Source organism: Prunus mume, linkage group LG2 (assembly GCF_029339155.1).
Source record: "Prunus mume cultivar Tortuosa linkage group LG2, ASM2933915v1, whole genome shotgun sequence".
In the NCBI taxonomy this organism is placed as follows: Eukaryota; Viridiplantae; Streptophyta; class Magnoliopsida; order Rosales; family Rosaceae; genus Prunus; species Prunus mume.
In genome coordinates this window covers 18,980,845-19,001,547 of record NC_142699.1, presented here as the reverse complement: position 1 = coordinate 19,001,547, position 20,703 = coordinate 18,980,845, and the positions used below count along the sequence as shown (strand labels likewise).

General features: G+C 38.9%; 1 protein-coding gene, 1 long non-coding RNA gene and 1 pseudogene across 2 annotated transcripts; 1 reads left to right on the top strand and 2 right to left on the bottom strand.

The window, feature by feature from the left end:
* Positions 1–4,028: 4,028 nt before the first annotated feature.
* On the bottom strand, positions 4,029–5,463 carry LOC148919780 (uncharacterized; annotated as a pseudogene).
* A 1,500-nt stretch (positions 5,464–6,963) lies between these two features.
* Positions 6,964–8,656, bottom strand: LOC148919779 (uncharacterized). Its single transcript, XR_016124369.1, has 3 exons — positions 8,416–8,656; positions 8,210–8,322; positions 6,964–7,381 (listed from the first exon to the last, which is right to left on the bottom strand). It is a non-coding gene; the product is annotated as an uncharacterized LOC148919779 (long non-coding RNA).
* A 5,048-nt stretch (positions 8,657–13,704) lies between these two features.
* On the top strand, positions 13,705–16,835 carry LOC148919778 (uncharacterized). The gene is made up of 5 exons (XM_089044431.1): positions 13,705–14,104; positions 14,650–14,777; positions 14,889–15,090; positions 15,291–16,015; positions 16,638–16,835. The coding sequence occupies exons 1-5, from the start codon at positions 13,705–13,707 to the stop codon at positions 16,833–16,835; spliced, it is 1,653 nt and encodes a 550-aa protein (XP_088900557.1).
* The last annotated feature ends 3,868 nt before the right edge of the window (positions 16,836–20,703 follow it).

The window sequence follows — 20,703 nt, the reverse complement described above, 5'->3', positions numbered from 1 at the left end:
CGTTAGTAAGTATGAAGTCTAATTTCCTCATCACCAAACACACTGTAAAAGAAAGCACCGCAGAATTTGGAAATTAATAACTAAAGCTCCCTAATTTTGGTATCTACAGAAATGAAACTCTTGTAATTTTTGCAGGTGCACCATTATTATCAAGGGTACCAGCAGGAGCCGAAGCAGCCAAGCCCGTCAAAAGATGTAAGAGTAACGATGACTGCAAGTTGTTTCCATGCACCTCAAGCTACGCTCTTTGCATTAACCACTTGTGCACATGCCAAGTCGCAGATATTAATATCAACGACTATGCTGCGCCCTGCAGGAGCAGCACTGACTACAGAGACACTGCATAAGACTGTCCATGGGGCAAGGCTGCATGTCATAACGGGAAATGCATATGCATACACATGAACCCAGCAACATCATCAGACAAGTTCGGCTTTTGCCTTCAAAATCAAAACGACCAATGTTCCAACAGGAACGACTGCGCAGGAATCAGATGTCCTTCGGGAACTATCGAACGTGTTGACGGGAAATGTAAATGTTGATGAAGCCATGCAATTGTCTTAGCTACATTTGTTACAAGTACTTTGTTCCATGTCCTAGCTAAGAAATAATAGACGAGTACTTTGTCATCGTAATAGAGAAAATGTTTTTTTTTTTTTTTGAGGAAAAAAAGATAGTATTTATTGATGAAACAGAACAAGTACAAAGCCACAAAAGTGCCAAAATGGGTACAATATCTCCAGTGACCAAACACAACAATATGTTGATTTGATCTGTAAAGAATTACACCTAAACCAACAAATACTAAAACCCTTGATTTAGTAGCCCAGTGTGTCTGTACTCAGACTAACAATACAAATTCACAGCACAACGGCAGAAATGGCAGATTGATGAGTGAAAAAATAGAGAGGCTAGGCAACGAGAGTTTGAGGGAAAACTCTAGATTTTGTTATATCATTCATTCACAAAGTACAAGCTAATATAGTGCCTAAGCAAGGCTGTACAAGGTAAGTAGTAAAGCTGCAGATATTCTCGATCCTACAATCAAGGTGATATGATTCTACAATCAAAGGGCTATATAGAGTAAATACAAGATTATTGCCTATCAATCAAGTAATACAATCCGTATATTCTAACACTCCTCCTCAAGTTGGAGCGTGGATATTGTGCATGCCCAAAGCCTTAGTTAGTAAGTCTGCGATATGATGCTTTGAGGGTGTGTAGTGAGTCGTGATTTGTCCAGCTTGTAATTTTTCTCGAACCAAGTGACAATCGAGTTCTATGTGCTTGGTTCGTTCATAGAAAATGGGATTGGCCGCAATGTGTATTGCAACTTGATTATCACAATACACGTGAGCTGGTCCCGAATGATACACTTGAAGATCTTGTAACACATATCGAATCCATGTGAGTTCACACGTTATTACAGCCATGGATCTGTACTCCGCCTCCGCTGATGAGCGTGAGATGGTGTGTTGCATCTTTGTCTTCCAAGAAATCAATGAATTTCCTAAGAAAACACAGTATCCTGTAACTGATCTTCTTGTCGTAGGACATGATACCCATGAAGCATCACAATAACCACGCAGCTACAATGAATTTTGTGATGGGAAAAACAATCCTTGACCTGCTATGCCTTTTAAGTATTTCAACACACGCATAGCCGCATCTAAATGAGGTTTACGTGGCTGATTCATATATTGACTTAGAACTTGAACTGAAAATGAGATATCTGGCCCTGTTATGGTGAGATAAATAAGTCTTCCCACAATTCTCCTATATTGGGTCGGATCTTTCAGTAAGTCTCCAACCATTGGCTGTAATTTCAGGTCTTGTTCCATGGGAAACTCCACAGGTTTTGCTCCAAAATAACCAACATCATCAAGGATATCCAGAACATATTTCCTTTGTGAAATGGAAACACCACTCTTTGAACGTGCCACTTCTATGCCAAGGAAGTATTTAAGCAGGCCAAGGTCTTTGATGCGGAATGTATGGTGAAGAAAATCCTTCAAGTGTTGTATGGCAGCAGGATCATTGCCTGTGATGATCATGTCATCAACATAAATGAGTACCACAGTGATAGAGGGACCATTTATACGTGTGAATAATGAGTAGTCAGCCTTTGATTGACGAAAACCAGCTTATTGTATCGCATGTGTAAATTTGGAGAACCATTGGCGAGAGGCCTGCTTCAAACCATATAGAGATTTCCAAAGGCGACAAACCAAGTTCTCCCCCTGTCGACGCATGCCTGGTGGTGGCACCATATAGACTTCTTCCTCCAAATCACCATGGAGGAAAGCATTCTGCACATCTAATTGGTGGAGAGGCGAGTCACGATGAGCATCAACAGCCAGTAAGCAACGCACAGTAACTAACTTGGCACGGGGGCAAATGTCTCATAGTAATCCAAACCTTCATTTATGTATAGCCTTTAGCCACCAACCGTGCTTTGTAGCGCTCGATTGAACCATCAGACTTGTGTTTGAGTTTGTATACCCACTTGCTGCCAATGGCCCGCTTACCAGGAGGCAAAGGTGTAAGCGTCCAGGTTTGATGTGTGCAAGGGCCTGCAATTCAACTTTCATGGCTTCACGCCACTTGAGATCAAGATTAGCTTGAGCAAAGGAGGTGGGTTCAACACATGTAGTGATATTGTGGATAAAAGTGCGATGTGATGGTGACAAGTGAGAAGAAGAAAGATATTTAGAAAGATGGTAACGAGTACCTGACCTGGAAGAAGATGTTGAATTGGGTTTGGGGGTCGTCACTGTGAAGCAATCCTAGTCGCAAAGGCGCACGTTGGGTATCTTGGAGCGCATGCGAAGTTCTTGTGGTAGAGTGTCAGTGTAGAAGGGCTGTTAGGTGTAGGTAATGAGGAAGAGTCATGAAGAATGGTAATTAGAGAAGAATTGGATGGTACAGGTGAAGACAAAGGCTGGGTATGTGGATCAACAATGGATGGCTCAAATGAGGGGTTTGATTAGTTGGGCTCAAGTGAATGGGTGTCTTGATGGTTGGGATGGACGGTAAAACTTGAGCTTGAGGTAGCTCTAGTTTTGTGTCATGGGAAATATCTAAGAATGGGAATATATGTTCATGAAAAACTACATCCCGACTGGAGAAAAATTGATGTGTTTTGAGATCAAATAGGCGATATGCCTTTTGGCCAGAAGGATAACCCACAAAAATGCATCTACGAGCCCTAGCATTAAACTTTTGTGTGTGGGCTGTTTGGGTGGCATAACAAAGGCATCCGAAGACACGCAAATGGATGTATGAGGGGAAAATTTTGTAGAGCATTTCATGTGGAGTCTTTCTCAAAAGCACTAAGGTGGGCACGAGATTGATTAAATATGCAGCGGTTAGGACACTCTCCCCCCAAAATTTAAAGGGTAGGCCTGCTTGAAAACGTAATGCACGTGCAATTTGAAGGAGGTGTATGTGCTTTCGTTCCAAAACCCCATTTTGTTGAGGGGTGTGGGGGCAAGAATGTTGCCAGATTGTACCCAATTGGTTAAAAAATGGACGCATGGACAAAAATTCTGTTCCATTATCACTACGGACTTGCTTGACGGTGCAGTGGAATTGTGTGGAAACATAGGCAAAAAAAACTTTCAATTTTTCTTGTGTCTCAGACTTAAAATTCATGAGAAATGTCCAAGTAAAACTCGAATAATCGTCAACAATTGTTAATAAATATTTGGCACCTGAGTGAGAAGGCAAGTGATGAGGACCCCAAACATCACAATGTATTAAATCAAAAGCTTTATTTGTTGAAATGGAACTGAGCGAAAAAGGTAATATGGTCTGTTTAGCAAGAGGACATACATCACAATGGGAATTAAAATCAAAAGAAATTGAAGGGATAGTTTGAGATAAAACTCGAGATGGACCACTAGACAAGTGACCTAATCGTTTGTGCCAGAGATTTGTTGTTGAAGAGGGTTGTGCGCAACATTAGCAATTTTGGGACTATGCTCATGAAGAAAATCTTGGTGACTGGTACTAAATAGTACAAACCATCATGCTTCTTCCCCAATCCAATCATCTTCCTCAAGGTTAAATCCTGCAGGATACAAAAGGTGGGAAAAAATAATACCAAACAATTGAGGTCACGAGTGAGTTTGCTAACGGACAACAAATTAACTCGAAATCTAGGACACAAAGAACATCATGTAATTTTAGGTGAGAGGTGAGATTGATAGAACCAACACAAGTGATTTTTGGTTGTGTTCCATTTGGCATGGTGACTGAGGAATTAAAAGGTGAAGACTTTTCTGGAATTAATTTGGAGGAAAAAGTAATATGATCACTTGCACTGCTATCAATGATATAATAATCTAGATGATCAGTGGCAAAGGCATAGCACTGAGGTTTAGTCATACCTGCTGCATTCGCAAACGCTTGATTTTTACCATCATCTCGAAGGATTGCCTTGATTTGGCACACTTCATCAACTGTAAATTTTAAATCTTCAGGGGTCTTAGCAGCAGATGTCTTGGGTCCCTCCTTGTTGGTATTGTTGGCTGCTGCACGCTTGTTTCTATTTGGTGGTTTGATTGTCAACTTGTGCCAGGTTGGAAATCCATGAAGATAATAACACCGATCCATGGTATGAGTGTCACCATCACAGTATGTGCAGTGGAGTTTTGTTATCTTCGCCTTGCACTGGGCGAGGCTGCTTATTGGTGTTTCTCGATACATTCATTGCATGAGAAGAATTATTCTTCCTACTTTCAGCTATTTGCCTTTGTTTTTCTTCTTGTACAGCATCCCATATACCTTACGCTCAGAAGGTAAGGGTGACATTAGTAGGATTGTGTGCGAACTGTGGAGTAGGTTTCATTCAGGCCCATAAGGAATTGAAGAACTCGCTCTTGTTGTTCTCTGTCTGAGTTCTTTAGGACTCCACATGCACATATGGGATTACACTTACATGATGGCACGAGAGCATATGATCCCAACTCATTCCAAAAACCTTTCGGTGTGTTGTAATACACGGATATAGACTGCGATGTTGTCGGTTCGGCAATATCTCGTTTAATCTGGAAAATCCTGGAAATATTCCCTTGAGAGAAGCGTTCTTTGAGATCTAGCCAAACCTCAGCAGCTGTATTTGCATAGATGACGGTGTTAGCCAGAAAGGGGCTGATGGAGTTGAGGATCCAAGACTTGATCATCTGGTTACATCTTCTCCAGATGGGGTATTTGGCTGGTTGTGGCTGGTGCTTTGATCGTCCCATCCACAAAGCCAAGTTTGTTCTTTGCCTCCAAAGTCATTATCATTGCAAGACTCCAAGTTGCATAAAAGTCACCATCCAAGAGTTGAGTGACAAGTGTCAGACCAGTTTGGTCTAAATGATGTATATAAAAGGGATCAGAGACATCGTTGGTCTTTGTGTTTTGAGATTTAGGCTTGTGGCCTGTGTGTTTCGGTGTTTCTTCGTCGCTAGCCATGTTCTAGAGGTTGCGGAAGGTGATGAAGATATAAGAGTCACCGAGATCAATGCTCTGATACCATGAAAAAATAGAGAGGATAGGCAACGAGAGTTTGAGGGGAAAACTCTATATTTTGTTATATCATTCATTCACAAAGTACAAGCTAATATAATGCCTAAGCAAGGTTGTACAAGGTAAGTAGTAAAGCTGCAGATATTCTTGATCCTACAATCAAGGTGATATGATTCTACAATCAAAGGGCTATATAGAGTAAATACAAGATTATTGCTTATCAATCAAGTAATACAATCCGTATATTCTAACAATGAGAGTCTCAAATTACATCTTTTTACTATTATTTTGGAGACTTTATGATATAATTTTGGCTTAATGAATATAATTTCACTTGTTGTTACATTTTATTCTCACCAACTGGATTTATGAATTTTCTGTATTAATTTGGTGAACTTATTAGGTGAATTTATCTTCTGTAGGAAGTTGGAAAGCCAAAAGATGAAGACATACATTTGTCCAAGTTCAAGCTAGGTGTGAAGAGAATTGCTGGTGGATTTAATTGAAGAATTGATTGCGGATTATTGTGATTATAAAGAGAAGTAAAGAGGGAGAAGAGAAGACAAAACCGTTGAAGCTAAAGAGCTTATTTCATGTCATTCATAACCATTTAACGCCCACTTACCTCACTGTTATTTCTTTTCCACTAACTCTCCACCATCAACACATGTTTAATCCAATTAATCCCTCAATTAAACCCTTTATCACCCACCACGAATGTATTAACTTCTCGCTCACCTCATTGACTACTATAAATCACCCATCAACTTATTTGGCAAGGGCACCCCTACGACAATTTCTTTATCCATTATAGTTTATGTTTTTCTTTGTAATGAGTTGCTAGAACTCTAGCTAAGGCTAAAGGGAATGTTCTTTGAGTAAATTTGTGAATTGTTCTTTAATCCAATATATGGTATGAATTGCTAAATTCTTTTATTTTTGGTTGTTCAATATTTTCATATCCTTTTATTTTGATTGATGTTAAGTGCTATTATCTTTTCATGATTTCAATTATATTTTTCTCATTGTTAAGAACTGACTTGCATGCTTTTAAATTAAAAGAGTAGATATTAAGCAACTCCATTTTATGAACAATCATTAACAAAAGATTACTTTGAAAAATTAAATTGGTTTTAATTTCTTTATCTGCCGGTTAAAGTTTCTGAATGATGATTTTAATCGAGTTATAATTTGGATTAAAGAGCATGAAACATATTTTATTCAAAGAATTGAACTTTGATGCCTTAGCATTTCCATTATTGATATTTCATTTTTAACTCAATTTTCCACAACAATCAAATCAAATTACTTTTTCATTTTGCTTGTCACTTTTATTGTGGTACGTTTAATTATTTCTTTGTGTACAGATATTTGCCTACCTGCTCCATGAGGATACGATACTTGGACTTCCAAGATTATTACTACGTGTGACTACTTGCACTTAGGTAGACGCAACACAAATCTATATCGCAGCCAAAAATTAAAATACAAAACACAACAAAATCTTATAGAGTTACTGAGAATTAAAATAAAATAAAGCAAACTCCTAAAGAGTGATAATAGACTAAAACAAACAAAAAAAATAGGACCACCGCTCCACATCGTCTTCGGCAACGGAAGAGACCCATAATGCCATACCGGCTAAACCCTTAGTGCAGCACTGGCTAAACCCCAGCCCACACAAACCGCAACTTCCATGATTGTAACTCCAAACTTGAACTAGAGCCAAAACCCTATGTATGTAGACCAATAGCGACAACTAAATCATGGCAACAATGGTGTTTCCCGGTGGCTACTTCAACATCGGCTACAAACCAATATAGCAAACTTGCCGCCCCACCGACATGGGTGCCGTCGCCTCTGCCTACAATCGAAAACAGAAAAATAAAAAACAAAACAAAACCAAGATCCATGTGGATCTGGGCAACAAAAAGCCTTACTACAAACCAAAACTCCAATCCCTAGCATATGAGGAAATGGAGAAGGAAAAGGAAAAGGGAGAGGGGTTGAGAGGGAAGAGAAAGGAGGAAGAGATGAGGGAAAAATAATGGAGATGGGGGGTAGGGGAGGAGGGGCAGAGACCAAGTCCGCCCTTGGTGCGATTGAAGGTGTGGGGCTACATTTTTTTCCACTGAGAGAGCTAATTCAAAGCAAGTGGACATTTTTAGAGAAAATGTTTTAATAAAGGGAGTTGATGTTCCCACTCATTTTTTATTCACTTACATTCCCTTCAATAATGTTTAGAATTAGAAGTCCAGGGGTCAAACGTTTATTTTGTGTTGGCTATTAAACCTGATTGGCTAGAAGACTCCAGGGCAATAAGTTGATGATATGATTATTGAATAAAATTGAGATTTTCTCTACAAGTGTTTTTTCTACAATTGAGAACTGATATATTCTATTTTGCGTATATAATCTATCTCTATTTGCACTATTTTCGTGTGAAATTGGTTAGTTTAATGTGCTTGGTGAAGATTTTGTAGGAAATCATACTTAGCAAGGCTTTGGAGCAAAAACTATAATTTTGGAAGCTTAAGGGATCAAAATGGGTGGAATTATCATCTCAACAAAATCTCAAGAAGTCACTCTGTCATTTCATCAAACACCTGGAGTGCATCTGTGCAAGTGTCAATTTATATCCACAACTGGTCTCAGTGACCAGCGCCAGAGAGATTGAGTTAGAGAAGCTTACCATCACATTAATGCCTCTCTCATGAAGAAGAACCCAACGTAAATTGCTGATACTGTAGAAATGGTAGATGATGCAATTGCAAGAGATGCTAGATGACAAAATAATGAGATGGTCTGAATGGAAAGAAAGCAATATGAATGAGAATTGCACTATCGTCATCATTAAAAGCTGATTGGCTTTGCAATTGTGAAACAATTGTTGGTTACCTTTTTGATTGAGCTACCATCATCAGCTACTTTTGGAGCAAAGCATGGGTATCGGCTGGACACTTGAGAATACTTTCCTGTTTTTCCTTTAAAACCCCTAAGCCAATTCCCTCTTTGACTTGAAGCCGCATGTTATTTCCTCTTGAGAATAGGTATTGGTTTTTCTAATATTCCTATTTTTCCTTTCCTTCCTAAATAAATATTATCTTCCTTATTTTTAAAGGATTCCCGTGGCCTATAAATAAAAGGGAGTTTCACTAAAACACCCAAAATGAGAGCTTAAATTATAAAAAAACCCAAGCACTATTTAAACATATAAACACACCCAAAATCCATCATTACACACACTCAAAATCCATTTATAAACACACCCAAAAAGTTGACTTTGGATTGATTTTGGGTGTGTTTCTATGTTTAAATAGTACTTGGGTTTTTCTATAAATATATGTCTAGAATTGGGTTTATTTATAAATTTGTATAAATTAAAACCTTTAACCTAAGAGCCAGATCATCTTGTTCCACCATCGTCTTCTCTACCATATTTTTCCACCAACTTTCATAAAACCAGAGAAATATCAGAGAGAGCGAACAATTTGCTGCTGCATTATTTGAGGAGCTTTTGAAGGTGTTCCTGTGAAGATTCTGAAGATCAAGTCCATTGGCCAAATTGGTTTTATGACAATAATTCTCTTGTTTATATTTTCTTCTGTCATGAACTAATTTCCCTTGCTAGGGCTACGATGTAGACTAACCATGAATACTTAATTTTTATAGTTATATTAATTTCTGATTATTATCCCATGTTGAGTATTTGTTACTATTCTTAATGATTTAAATATCTAGCTAATATTTAATTGATGATCCAAGCGGAGACCGAGAGGAGATGTTTGGTGTTTACTTCTTGTAACAAATACCATGACTTGAATGAGTGCTCGAGAGGGACTAACATGACTCATTCAGTTTTCTTGCAAGTTCTCATAGAACTTAATGGGTTCTTAGTTTTCTAAATCCGTTGCTGGAGAGAGAATGAGTTGTTAATTGAGAATACTTTTGGTTGAGCCCGAGAGGGGATATCGAATGAATTAGGAGAAACCAACTGTCAACATGGATAGTAATTAGGGTTAATTGGCTATAGGAATTAAGTAGAATTGGTTATGGTGAAATCGGATGCTCTAGTGTCTCATCATCTTAATTTTCTATCATTAATTAAATTGCTATTTTTCATAATTGTTTTAGTTTACTTAAATCAATCAATCTTCTTAATCATCTATTCAAATAAACTTCTGAATTAATCATAATTGGTAGTAATAATAGGAAATTACAGTCTTCGTGGGAACGACACTCTACTTATTTATATATTACTTATATGAATTGTGCGCTTGCAATAATTTCCCAACAAGAACCACACTCTCCTTGTTTTGGGTATTCTTAGAATCAACAAAGCTTGGAAACCTATCCTTTCTCTTTGGCTGGGTATTCTTAGAATCAACAGAGCTTGGAATTTATTTCCACGTATATCTTTCGTTTTGCTCAAACTTCCGCTGCATCATATAACCCATTTTATACCAAGCTGATAACGTACACTTCTCCATCTTTAGTCCACTACTTGTGCTTCTCTCCCACAACAATTTCAAATTATATAGATTGTTAAAATTGAACGCTCATCATTAATGGGTCTAGCCTAGTGAAAAGAGCCTTAACTTGCACACTCATCGTTTGGTCTCAAACTACCCAAATTCATGTCACACTAATATTATCAACCTTATAGTTCATAAAATGTCAATTCTAATATTATAAGAGATATTTAAAGTCATATACCCATTTTTAGGACTAAAACTATAAATAAACCCTGCACTATTTAATTTCTATAAACAAACCCAAAAAATGACAACTAGTCCTATTGAATTTAATTTTGATTATTAAATTACTTTGAAGCCTCATTGAGTGTTTTGGGTTTTTTTATGAGGTTTTTGGGTTGAGTTTGTTTAAAGAAATCAATGACACTTTTGTAATTTAAAATAAGTTAAAAGCTTTTTTGTTATTCTAAAGTCCATTTCATATAGGGTTTTTTTTATTATTATTAATAATTTGGGCTCCCATATTGGGTATAATAGTGAATCTCCCTATAAATAATGTGCAAATTATGTGGTGATTCCTTTACAGTGTTTTCGGTTATAAGTCAGTTAACCTAGATATTGGAAAAAACCAATATTTGGGTAATGGCAATCCTTTAATTTCGTTGTTGGCATAATCAACCAGGAAATCTTAAAATCCAACATGGAAAAGAATATGAAGTTTCAACGTTTTACATTCCGACTTTAAATTATATGTAATTATATAGATATTATTTCCAAAATTCTATTACAGTAATTAGCGGTTTAAAACCGTAAGTTCTCAAGCATTCACAAAAATGTAAATTCACAACCTAAATAAATAAATACACAACCTCAATTTCTCAAGCATATATAAATTCACAATCTCCTAAACTTCTCAAGCATTCACAACCTAAGAAAATTAAAGTTACAATTCCAAGCATTCCAATTAAAGTTAAACTTATTAAGCATTCCAATTCTAAATCCTTTAAAGTTACAAACCAAAAGGAAAATATAAAGCAAAATGAATTAAAGTTACCACCAAAAAGAAAAATCAAATTCAAAGTTAATTAAAGTTACAAACTAAAAGGAAAATGCAATGCATCAATGGTACAAACTAAAGTTATAAGCTCAAGTGTTGGTGGTGAGTGGATTTGAAGAATCCCGTTGTGTTGTTTGAGCACCAATGTTATCTACAAATAAAACAATATAGTTTAGTACATTTTATTATAAGAAGCATAAATAACATTAGCATAAATAAACTAATTATTTACAAGTTGTCATATGTTCCATTTTCTTGTAGAATTCAACTTCATCATCGTGCGGCTATACTTTGCATGCGGTAGCCGCAAGTTTTGAAAATCAAATACATGGAACCGAACCGCAAATGCGGTTCGGTTCTTAATACCGCAAATGCGGTTCGGTTTACCGCGATTGAGGTTCATTGCGGTAAATTGTCGATTGATTTTTGCTGTTTTTCGGTTTTTCAGATTTAAATGCCACCCCTAATGGCAGCATGTCGTTGGTTATTACCTACCACAGGATTACTATTGCCAATAAAACAATTTTAATTGTAGTGATATTAATTAGTATAAAATTGTATCTTTCCTTTTTTGGGCGTGTCAATGGAGATTCAAGTTTTTATTTATTTATTATTGTCGGTTTTTTTTTTTTTTTTAGCCAATATATTATGTCTTCAAGATAAGGAAAAGAATTTGTGATGTCTTTGTTTTCATGTAGTTAACTCATTACTAATAGTAGTGTTGCTATTTTCACTTTCTATCCTATTTCTCCACTTATTTTATCTTCAAACTTTTAAAGACAAATTTACCTTTTCGTAAAATAACTTCTAAGGACTTGTGGAAAAAAAATGTCAACTCACCTAATCTGCCTATTCTTTAAAAATAATTTTTAATTTTAAAACTAAAAATAAAAATAGCGAATTCGACCCAATTCGTCAGAGTGAATCAAAAAAGCCAAAACCCGGCGAAGACAACAGCCAAACCAGATCCACCTCCCTTTGATTATGACACCAAGGCAGCAACAAGACAGGGACAATAAGGGGATGCGAGGGTAGAAGCGGTAATCTTGAGCTACCAGACGAAAGAGATCAACCCAACCCCAACGCAAACCCTGACACACAACAGAGGAACAAAACAAGACACAAGGGAAAGCAACCATATGATTGAAGAGAGGGATGAATCAATGCCAATTGAGTCGGCGACAGGATGAAAAGCGAGGACGACGATGACAACGCTCGTTGTCAAATCAAGGAGGACGACGATGGCGGAACGTGGGGAAACCCTAATCTTGACACATGGCTCTCCTTGCGTAGCGAGAGAGCGACCCCAGTGGCTTAAAATGCATATTGTAGAACTTTATGTGTGTAGCATATATATTGGGGAAGAGCCTCGTGAACAAGGAAAATTGAGAGATAGGATTGTGTGGAAAGATAGGAAGATAAGATGGGTATTTGACAAGGGAGGAACCAAAAAATTCATCAAGGAGGGTATTTTACAGTCTATGCAAGTACGAAGGATTGTATTAGGAGAACTCAATGGCAGATATTACAAGAGCGAGTGTCTCGCTGTCAGGAGGCATGCCTTGTGATGGGAGATTTTAATGATATATTGGATGCTTATGAAAAAGTGGGTGGTGTAACACGTACAGTGAGAAGTATGTTAGATTTTCGCACCTTTGGCACTGATAACAGGTTACTTGATCTTGGATTCATGGGCTACCCCTTCACATGGAGGAACCGACGACTCGACGGGGGCATACAAGAGAGGCTTGATAGAGGTCTTACAACAGATCAATGGATATATTTATACCCTGATGCCAAAATTCATCATTTCATGGTTGCTGGTTCTGACCATGTCATGCTGTTATTAAAAACTCAAGGTAAGCCAAAGAGATGGCGGAGACGTTGTATCTATGATTCGCGATGGAACACAACTAAAGGGTTTCGTCAGTTAGTTAATGACGGATGGGGGAAACCTTTTCGTGGCTCTTGGAGTTTGCATGTGGTCTCTAAACTTCAATGGGTCAGAAAAGGAATCCTTCACTAGCGCATGCAGAAGCGAGTGGATGAACTCACGAGTTCGTATTGAGACACTCCGAGAAGATTTATGCACGGCTTATTAGGATTCTAATTTTGATGAGGTATGGCTGCGGCAGTTGGAGTCTAACGGAAAACTGCTTTGCATGAAGAAGAAGCTTACTGGAAGCTTAAATCTCAGGTCCAGTGGCTGTAGGAGGGGGGGGAACAACACAAAATTCTTTCATTCTAAGGTGCTAGTACGGCGGAGAGCTAATTGGATGCTTGGCTTGGAGGACAATGCTGGGAGGTGGTGTGAGGGGGAAGGGGAGATCAGGGACATTGCGACATCCTATTTTGCTCAACTGTTCACAACGAGCAATCTAACAAATATTGCTGAGATTGTAGGATGTGTTGGCCGCCGAGTCACCAACCAAAGCAATGCTAATTTGATGAAACCTGTGACCCAAGAAGAGATAACAAGGGTGGGAAGACTCTGAATCCCAAAAAGCACCGGGGCCTGATGGGTTCACTGGCAGTTTTTTCCAACAATTTTGGGAGGAAATTGGCTAAGATGTTAGTGGGGTAGTCCAGAGCTTTTTTCATTCTGGGAGGATGTCGCTGCAACTGAATCATACTCATATAAATTATCCCAGGAAAATGACGCAATGGAGACCCATTGCCTTGTGCAATATACTTTATAAAATTATTTTGAAGGTTCTTACTAATCGTCTAAAGCATGTGCTTCCGGGAATTGTGAGCCTCAATCAGTCGGGGTTTGTGGCTAAATGGTTGATCACAGATAATATACTAATTGTTCACGAGATTTTGCACTCACTGAAATTGCGGAAGGGGACTGATAATCGTAGCTTGGCAATCAAGCTGGACATGGCAAAGGCATATGATAGAGTTGAATGGCCTTTTCTGGTGGCTATATTGAAGGCTTTGGGCTTTTGCGATTTGTTTTGTAGTTGGGTGTACGAATGCATCTCTACTGTCTCCTACCTCACTTCCCTTTCAGAGAATTATTCAATTCTATCGACCCACCCCGGAAGTGGAGGTCAGTATCCTTCTCAATGGAGAGATAGCTGGGCATATTGTTCCTACCCGTGGATTACGGCAAGGTGACCAACTCTTGCCTTTCCTTTTTTTTATCTGTGCTGAGGGGCTTTCGGCACTAATTCGCTATCATGAAGAGAGACATAGCCTGAAAGGTTTCTGATTTCATCCCAGCGGAATAAGCATCACACATTTATTTTTCGCAGATGATTCTATATTGTTTTGCTAGGCTGAGGAACATGAAGTTCGAAACATGAAATCTATCCTAAAGTGTTATGAGTGGGACTCAGGGCAATCAATCAACTATGATAAAAGCTCCATCTTCTTTAGTCACAATTGTCCTATGCGAACACGACGACAAGTCGTGGACATTCTGAAGGTGCAACAAAATGATGGCTTTGGTAGATATCTGGGACTCAATGCAGACTTTGGTGCTTCTAAGAGAGCAGTTTTTGATGATGTGCGAAAGAAAATAAGGCTCAAAATTGATGGGTTGGTCGGAACAATTTTTATCTCAAGCGGGTGAGGAAATCCTTATTACGACAGTGGCAACGGCAATGCCCAATTACGCCATGCCATGCTTTAAGCTTCCTGTTAGCTTATGCAAGGAGATTGAGAAGGATATCGCAAGATATTGGTGGCACATCAGTAAGGCTCAGAAGGATATTCACTGGGTTAGTTGGCAACGGTTGAGCTTGCTAAAATATGCTAGCGGACTAGGGTTTCGTGATTTGATTTGCTATAATTTAGCGATGTTAGCTAAAATTGGATGGCGAATTGTGCAGTATCCTGAGTCACTACTTGCTCATGTTTTACATGATAAGTATCATTATGGCTTGAATTTTTTGGAGGCAGGTTGTGGCAAATGCTCTTCTTGGGGCTGGAAAGGAATTATCCAAGGGCGCAGGGAGCTTGAAGCCGGGTTGAGATGGAGAATTGAAAATGGGGAGTCTGTGCGTATTAGTGAAGATGGTGGCTACCCAAGCCGTACACTTTCAAGGTTTTTTCTAGACACCTGTAGATGCCTCATCACGTGGTGGAACTTATTGATCCAAAGGTCAAAACATGGCAGAGTGATATAGTCCAAAAATTCTTTAATTCTGAGGAGGCTCAACTCATCCTAGCCATGGTCATTAGCAGATGGGGCTGTCCAGACTGACAAATATGGCACTTTACAAAACATGGAGGGTACACCGTTAAGTGTGGTTATGACTTGGCAATCAAGTTGAGAAGAAATGAAGTGATTGGCCGGAAAGGAGAGGGTGAATGCAGCAACCAAAATGGACAAAATGGGTCATGGAAACGTATTTGGGCCTTGCAAGTGCCTCTTAAAATTCGGATGTTTATCTGGCAATGCTGCCGGAATGTTGTAGCTGTTCTTGAGAATCTCAGACGACGGCGTGTCGATGTGGAGGCTGACTGTCCACTATGCGGTAACAATGGAGAAACAGAGGTCCACTATTTTTTTGGATGTGAAATTGCCAGGTTATTTTGGTTTGCAAGTCCTTTACAATTAGATGTGCATGTGGTAGAGGGAGAAGATTTCCTTAGTTGCTGCGAATGTTTGCTCCAGAAGTTTGCTCAGGTGGATCAGATGGATGAGATCCTCCAAATGGTGGCTTTTGGTTTGTGGAGAATTTGGAAAGGGCGAAATGCAGTAGTGTTCGAAAGACAGTCTTTGGACCCCATGGAATTGGTCAGGTGTTGGCTTATGCGGGTCAATGAATATAGGGAGGCTATTTTGAAAACCAAGATGCTCAGAAGTGAACTGCCAAGACCACCTGACAAATCCAAGGCCCATAGGAGAACTTGGCCGAAACCCCCACCCGGCTCTGTCAAAGCCAACTATGATGGGGCTTGGGAGGCACAAATGAAAAGGGGGAGGAGGGGTTGGCTGGATTATCCCGGCGAGGTGAGCTCTTGCGAGCAGGTGGTCGAAGGATTGGTTGGTGTTGTTGAAATATAATCTGTGCCTCGATTTCTGCTGATTTCTCGCCTTTGATTTGTTACTTTGATTTCTTAGAGCGAAGTAATTTTCTATTTTCTGCTCTATTTTAAATGATGTAATGAGAACCATTAGATCATAGTCTAGGTGGATTCTCTAGCTTAGATTTGGTATGACACGTGTAAGCACCTAATAGGGTGACAGTTGTAATTGTTAGAAGAGAATCACATTTCTCTCTCTGCACACACTATGTAAGCGTGCAGATTGTAAGAATTCAATAGAACAGTGCCTTCCTCATTTTCTCTTCATGCTCTCTAGCTAAAATCTCCATAAAATACTTCTCTTCCTAATCGGAAAATACATATAAAAACTAAGAATTCTAACATGGTATCAGAGCCTAGTTCGATTGCTTGAGCTGGGAGTGAATCTGTGATTGAATAGGAGAAATTGGGTTTTGTTTGAGCTAGAACTTGAGCTCATCTGAAGATCGCGATTTCTCAAATCCAATGTCTAATATGGCAGGATCGAGTACCTCTGAGCTGCGAACTCCAATTTTCAATGGAGAAAATTATGAGTTCTGGAGTATCAGAATGAAAACTATTCTGAAATCTCATGGTTTATGGGATTGGTTGAGAATGGGTTAAGTGACCTAGATCTGAAGAAGGAGAAAGAGGAGGCTGTAGACACTGAGAAGTCTATGATGGTGATGATGAAGGATGCTCGTGCACTTGGACTGATCCAAATTTCGGATCAGCTATTTCCAAGGATTGTGAATGAGGAAACTTGAAGGAGCGTGGGATATTCTGGAATTGAGGAGATAAACAGTAAATGTCAAATTGCAAGGGCTACGTGAATTTGAATATACCCGCATGAAGGATAGTGAATCTTTATCTGTATATCCGTTAGGTTGTTTGATATAGTAAATCATATGAAGAGTTATGGTGAGGAACTATCTAGAGAGAGAATTGTCCAGAAACTATTGTTTAGTTTACCTAAATCTTATGATTCTATCTGCTCTGTAATTGAACACTCTAAGGACCTTGAAACACTTGAGGTTCAAGAGGTTGTTGCTTCACTGAAGAGCTTTGAGCTCAGATTGGATAGACACACTGAGCATTCTACAGAAAAGGCCTTCACTAGTCTGAATGTTGGTAGAAAACCTTGACCCTAGTCTGAATGTTGGTAGAAAAAACCTTGAAAATGGAATTGCTTCTGCAGATCAAATATCTCAGAAAAATTGGAAATCCAACGATGGAAACAAAATGGCCTGCAAACATTGTGACAGATTTCATTATGGAAAATGTTGGTATGAAGGAAAACCTAAATGCCATGGTTGTGGGAAGCCTGGACATATGATCAGAGATTGCTATGGACACAAGAATGTGCAGAGAGTGAATTATGCAAATCAGGAGGAAGATTGTGGCACTTTGTTTTATGTGTGTAATATGCAAATGTGAAGGTAAATCACTCTTGGTATATTGACATGGTTGTAGTAACCACATGACAGGAGATGAGGGACTTTTGGTTAATATTCAAAGGAATTTGAGCTCTAAGGTGAAGATGGGAACTGGAGAAGTGGTCCCAGTTGCTGGAAAAGGGATTTTGGTGATAAAAACTAAGTTAGGCAAGAAGCACATTCATGAAGTAATGCTTGTACCTGGCCTTGAAGAAAATCTGCTTAGTGTTGGGCAAATGATGGAACATGGCTATCACCTTGTGTTTGGAGGAAATGAGGTGAGTGTTTATGACAATCAGTCACTAGAAAATCTGATTGTGAAGGTGCAGATGACAAATAACAGATGCTTTCCATTGACAATGATGCCTGCGAGTGAGTTGGTTCTAAAAGCAAGTGTCACCCATTGCTTGCAGACATGGCATAAAAGGCTAGGGCATTTAAATGAAAGAAGTATAAAATTGCTTGAGAATCAAGGGATGGTTCATGGCTTACCTCACTTGGAGCAGAAGTCAGTTGTATGTGATGGTTGTATGCTTGGAAAACAAGATAGGATTCTTTCCCTTTGGAATCCACTTGGAGAGCTTCAAACCCTTTGGAATTGGTTCACAGACATCAGACCAATGAAAACAGAATCATTATCCGAACAGTACATTTTCTCATGGATGATTTTACTAGAATGTCATGGGTGTACTTCATCAGAAATAAGTCAAGTGCATTGGAATGTTTTAGAAAATTCAAAGCTATGACTGAGCTGCAAAGTGGGTATAAGATAAAAGGCTTGAGAAGTGACAGGGTGGAGAGTTTCTATCTGGAGAATTCAACAAGTTTTGTGAGGAATCTGGTATTCAAAGGCAGCTAACTATGGCATATTCTCCACAGCAAAATGGAGTGGCCGAGAGGAAGAATAGACAGTAGTGGAAATGGCCAAGTCCATGTTGCATGAGAAAGGTGTTCCCTATGAGTTTTGAAGTGTAAATACAAAGAGTCTATTTGCTAAATAGATGTCCTACCAAGGCTCTTAACAAGATAACACCATTTGAAGCTTATACTGGCAGAAAACCAGAATTGCCCATTTAAAAATATTTGGATCACCTTGTCATGTGCTTATTCCTTCAGCATTAAGGCATAAGTTTGAAGAAAACAGTCACAAGTGTATTTTTGTAGGCTATGGTCTCTGTGAAAAGGGATATAGGCTGTTTGATCCAAGTACTAGGAAGATAATTCTGTCCAGAGATGTGCAATTTGATGAAAATGGCTTATGGAAGTGGGAAAATACAAATGAAGAAGAGATGGTAGTCCCTTTGCCTACTGAGAATCAAAGCTGTCAGAACCAAGTCAAAGCTTGGATACATCACTGCAAATGAATGAAGAAGTCACATTACGAGCTGAACCAAGTCAAAGCTTGGATACACAAACTCAAATAGTTGAAGATACCACTGCAAGATGAAGGCATAGGTGAAAGTTCTCATTTCTTTGATCACACACCAAAGAAATGGAGAAGTGTAAGTGAAATCATGGCTGAATGTAATGTGTGTATTGTGGAACCTGAAAATTATGAAGATGCAACTCAAGATGAGTCATGGAGAAAGGCAATGGAAGCTGAACGGAAATGATAGAAAAAAATGACACTTGGGAACTTGTCGAGAGACCATTTGCTAAACCCGTGATTGGTGTTAAGTGGGTCTACAAGACTAAATGAACCTAGATGGTACTGTGCAGAAAAACAAGGCTCGTTTAGTGGCTAAAGGCTACTCACAAAAGCCCGGTATTGATTACAATGAGACTTTTGCCCCTGTGGCAAGGCTAGACACCATTAGGACTTTGATTGCTCTTGCAGCACAAAAGGAATGGAACCTATTTCAACTGGATGTGAAGTCTGCCTTTCTCAATGGCATTCTAAAGGAGGAAGTTTATGTTGAACAACCTCAAGGATATGTACAAGAGAGCAAGGAAACCAAGGTGTACAGGTTGAACAAGGCTCTATATGGATTGAAACAAGCCCCAAGGGCCTGGTATGATGAAATAGATGCCTATTTCAACACTGCAGGTTTTAAGAAGAGCTTAAGTGAAGCTACTCTCTATATCAAAACAAGTGACACCTCAGGTATTATCATTGTCTCACTCTATGTAGATGACATTATATATACAAAGCTGTCCTAAAATGCTTGAAGAGTTTAAACAAGATATGATGCAACACTATGAGATGACAGACTTGGGTATGTTGCACCATTTTCTTGGCATGGGAGTGGAATAAACGATAAGCATATTTTCATTCATCAAAAGAAATATGCCATGAAAATTCTTGAGAAGTTTGGAATGAGAGACTGCAAGTCAGGTGGGCAATTCCATTAGTGGTGAATGAGAAATTGTGTAGAGAAGATGGAAGTGAAGTGATGAAAATGAATTGACAGCATTGTAGAGTCTGCTTATCTGACACAAGACCAGATGTCATGTTTGCATCTAGCTTGCTTGCTAGGTTTATGCACAATCCCTCAAAGAAACACATGGGAACTGCTAAAAGGGTGCTGAGATACATACAAGGCACATTAGATTTTGGAATTGAGTTTGCAAAGGGAAAACAGCTACTCTAATTGGGTATTGTGGACAAAGGATCACTGGAGTGAGGATGATATGAGGAGCACCTCAGGATATGCCTTCACACTAGGCTCAGCATGTTCTCTTGGGCTTCCATCAAGCAAAACACAGCTTGCTTTATCTACACTGAGTATGTGAGCGCTGCAGGCGAAACAACTTCACAAGCTAAGTGGCTCAGATTTGTGCTTGAAGATTTTGGTGAAGAACAGGTAGAAGGGACTCCAATTCTATGTGACAACACCTCTGCAATTGCAATGGCAAGGAATCCAGTTCATCACCAAAAGACAAGACACATCAGCAGGAAATTTCATTTTATAAGGGAAGCCATTCAAGCAAAAGAAATCGAAGTGGTGTCTTGCAAGACAAGATCGAATAGCGGACATTTTGACTAAGGCTCGCCTAAGGATCGGTTTGTGAGGTTGAGAAGCTTGCTTGGAGTGAAATCAGCTAAAGGATTAGAAGGAGTGTTGAAATATAATCTGCTCTGCCTGATTTCTCCACTGATTTGTTATGTTCACTGATTTCTTAGAGAAGTAATTTTCTATTTTCTGCTCTGTCTATTTTAAATGATGTAATGAGAACCATTAGATCATAGTCTAGGTGG

Excerpts from the sequence above, each read along its gene's own strand:
- LOC148919778 (XM_089044431.1), top strand. The coding sequence starts at position 13,705 with ATGACGCAATGGAGACCCATTGCCTTGTGCAATATACTTTATAAAATT. Across the intron at positions 14,778-14,888 it reads CTCAGAAGGATATTCACTGG|TATCCTGAGTCACTACTTGC; the intron begins GTTAGTTGGCAA and ends CGAATTGTGCAG. Across the intron at positions 16,016-16,637 it reads GGCTGGATTATCCCGGCGAG|AATGAAAACTATTCTGAAAT; the intron begins GTGAGCTCTTGC and ends CTGGAGTATCAG.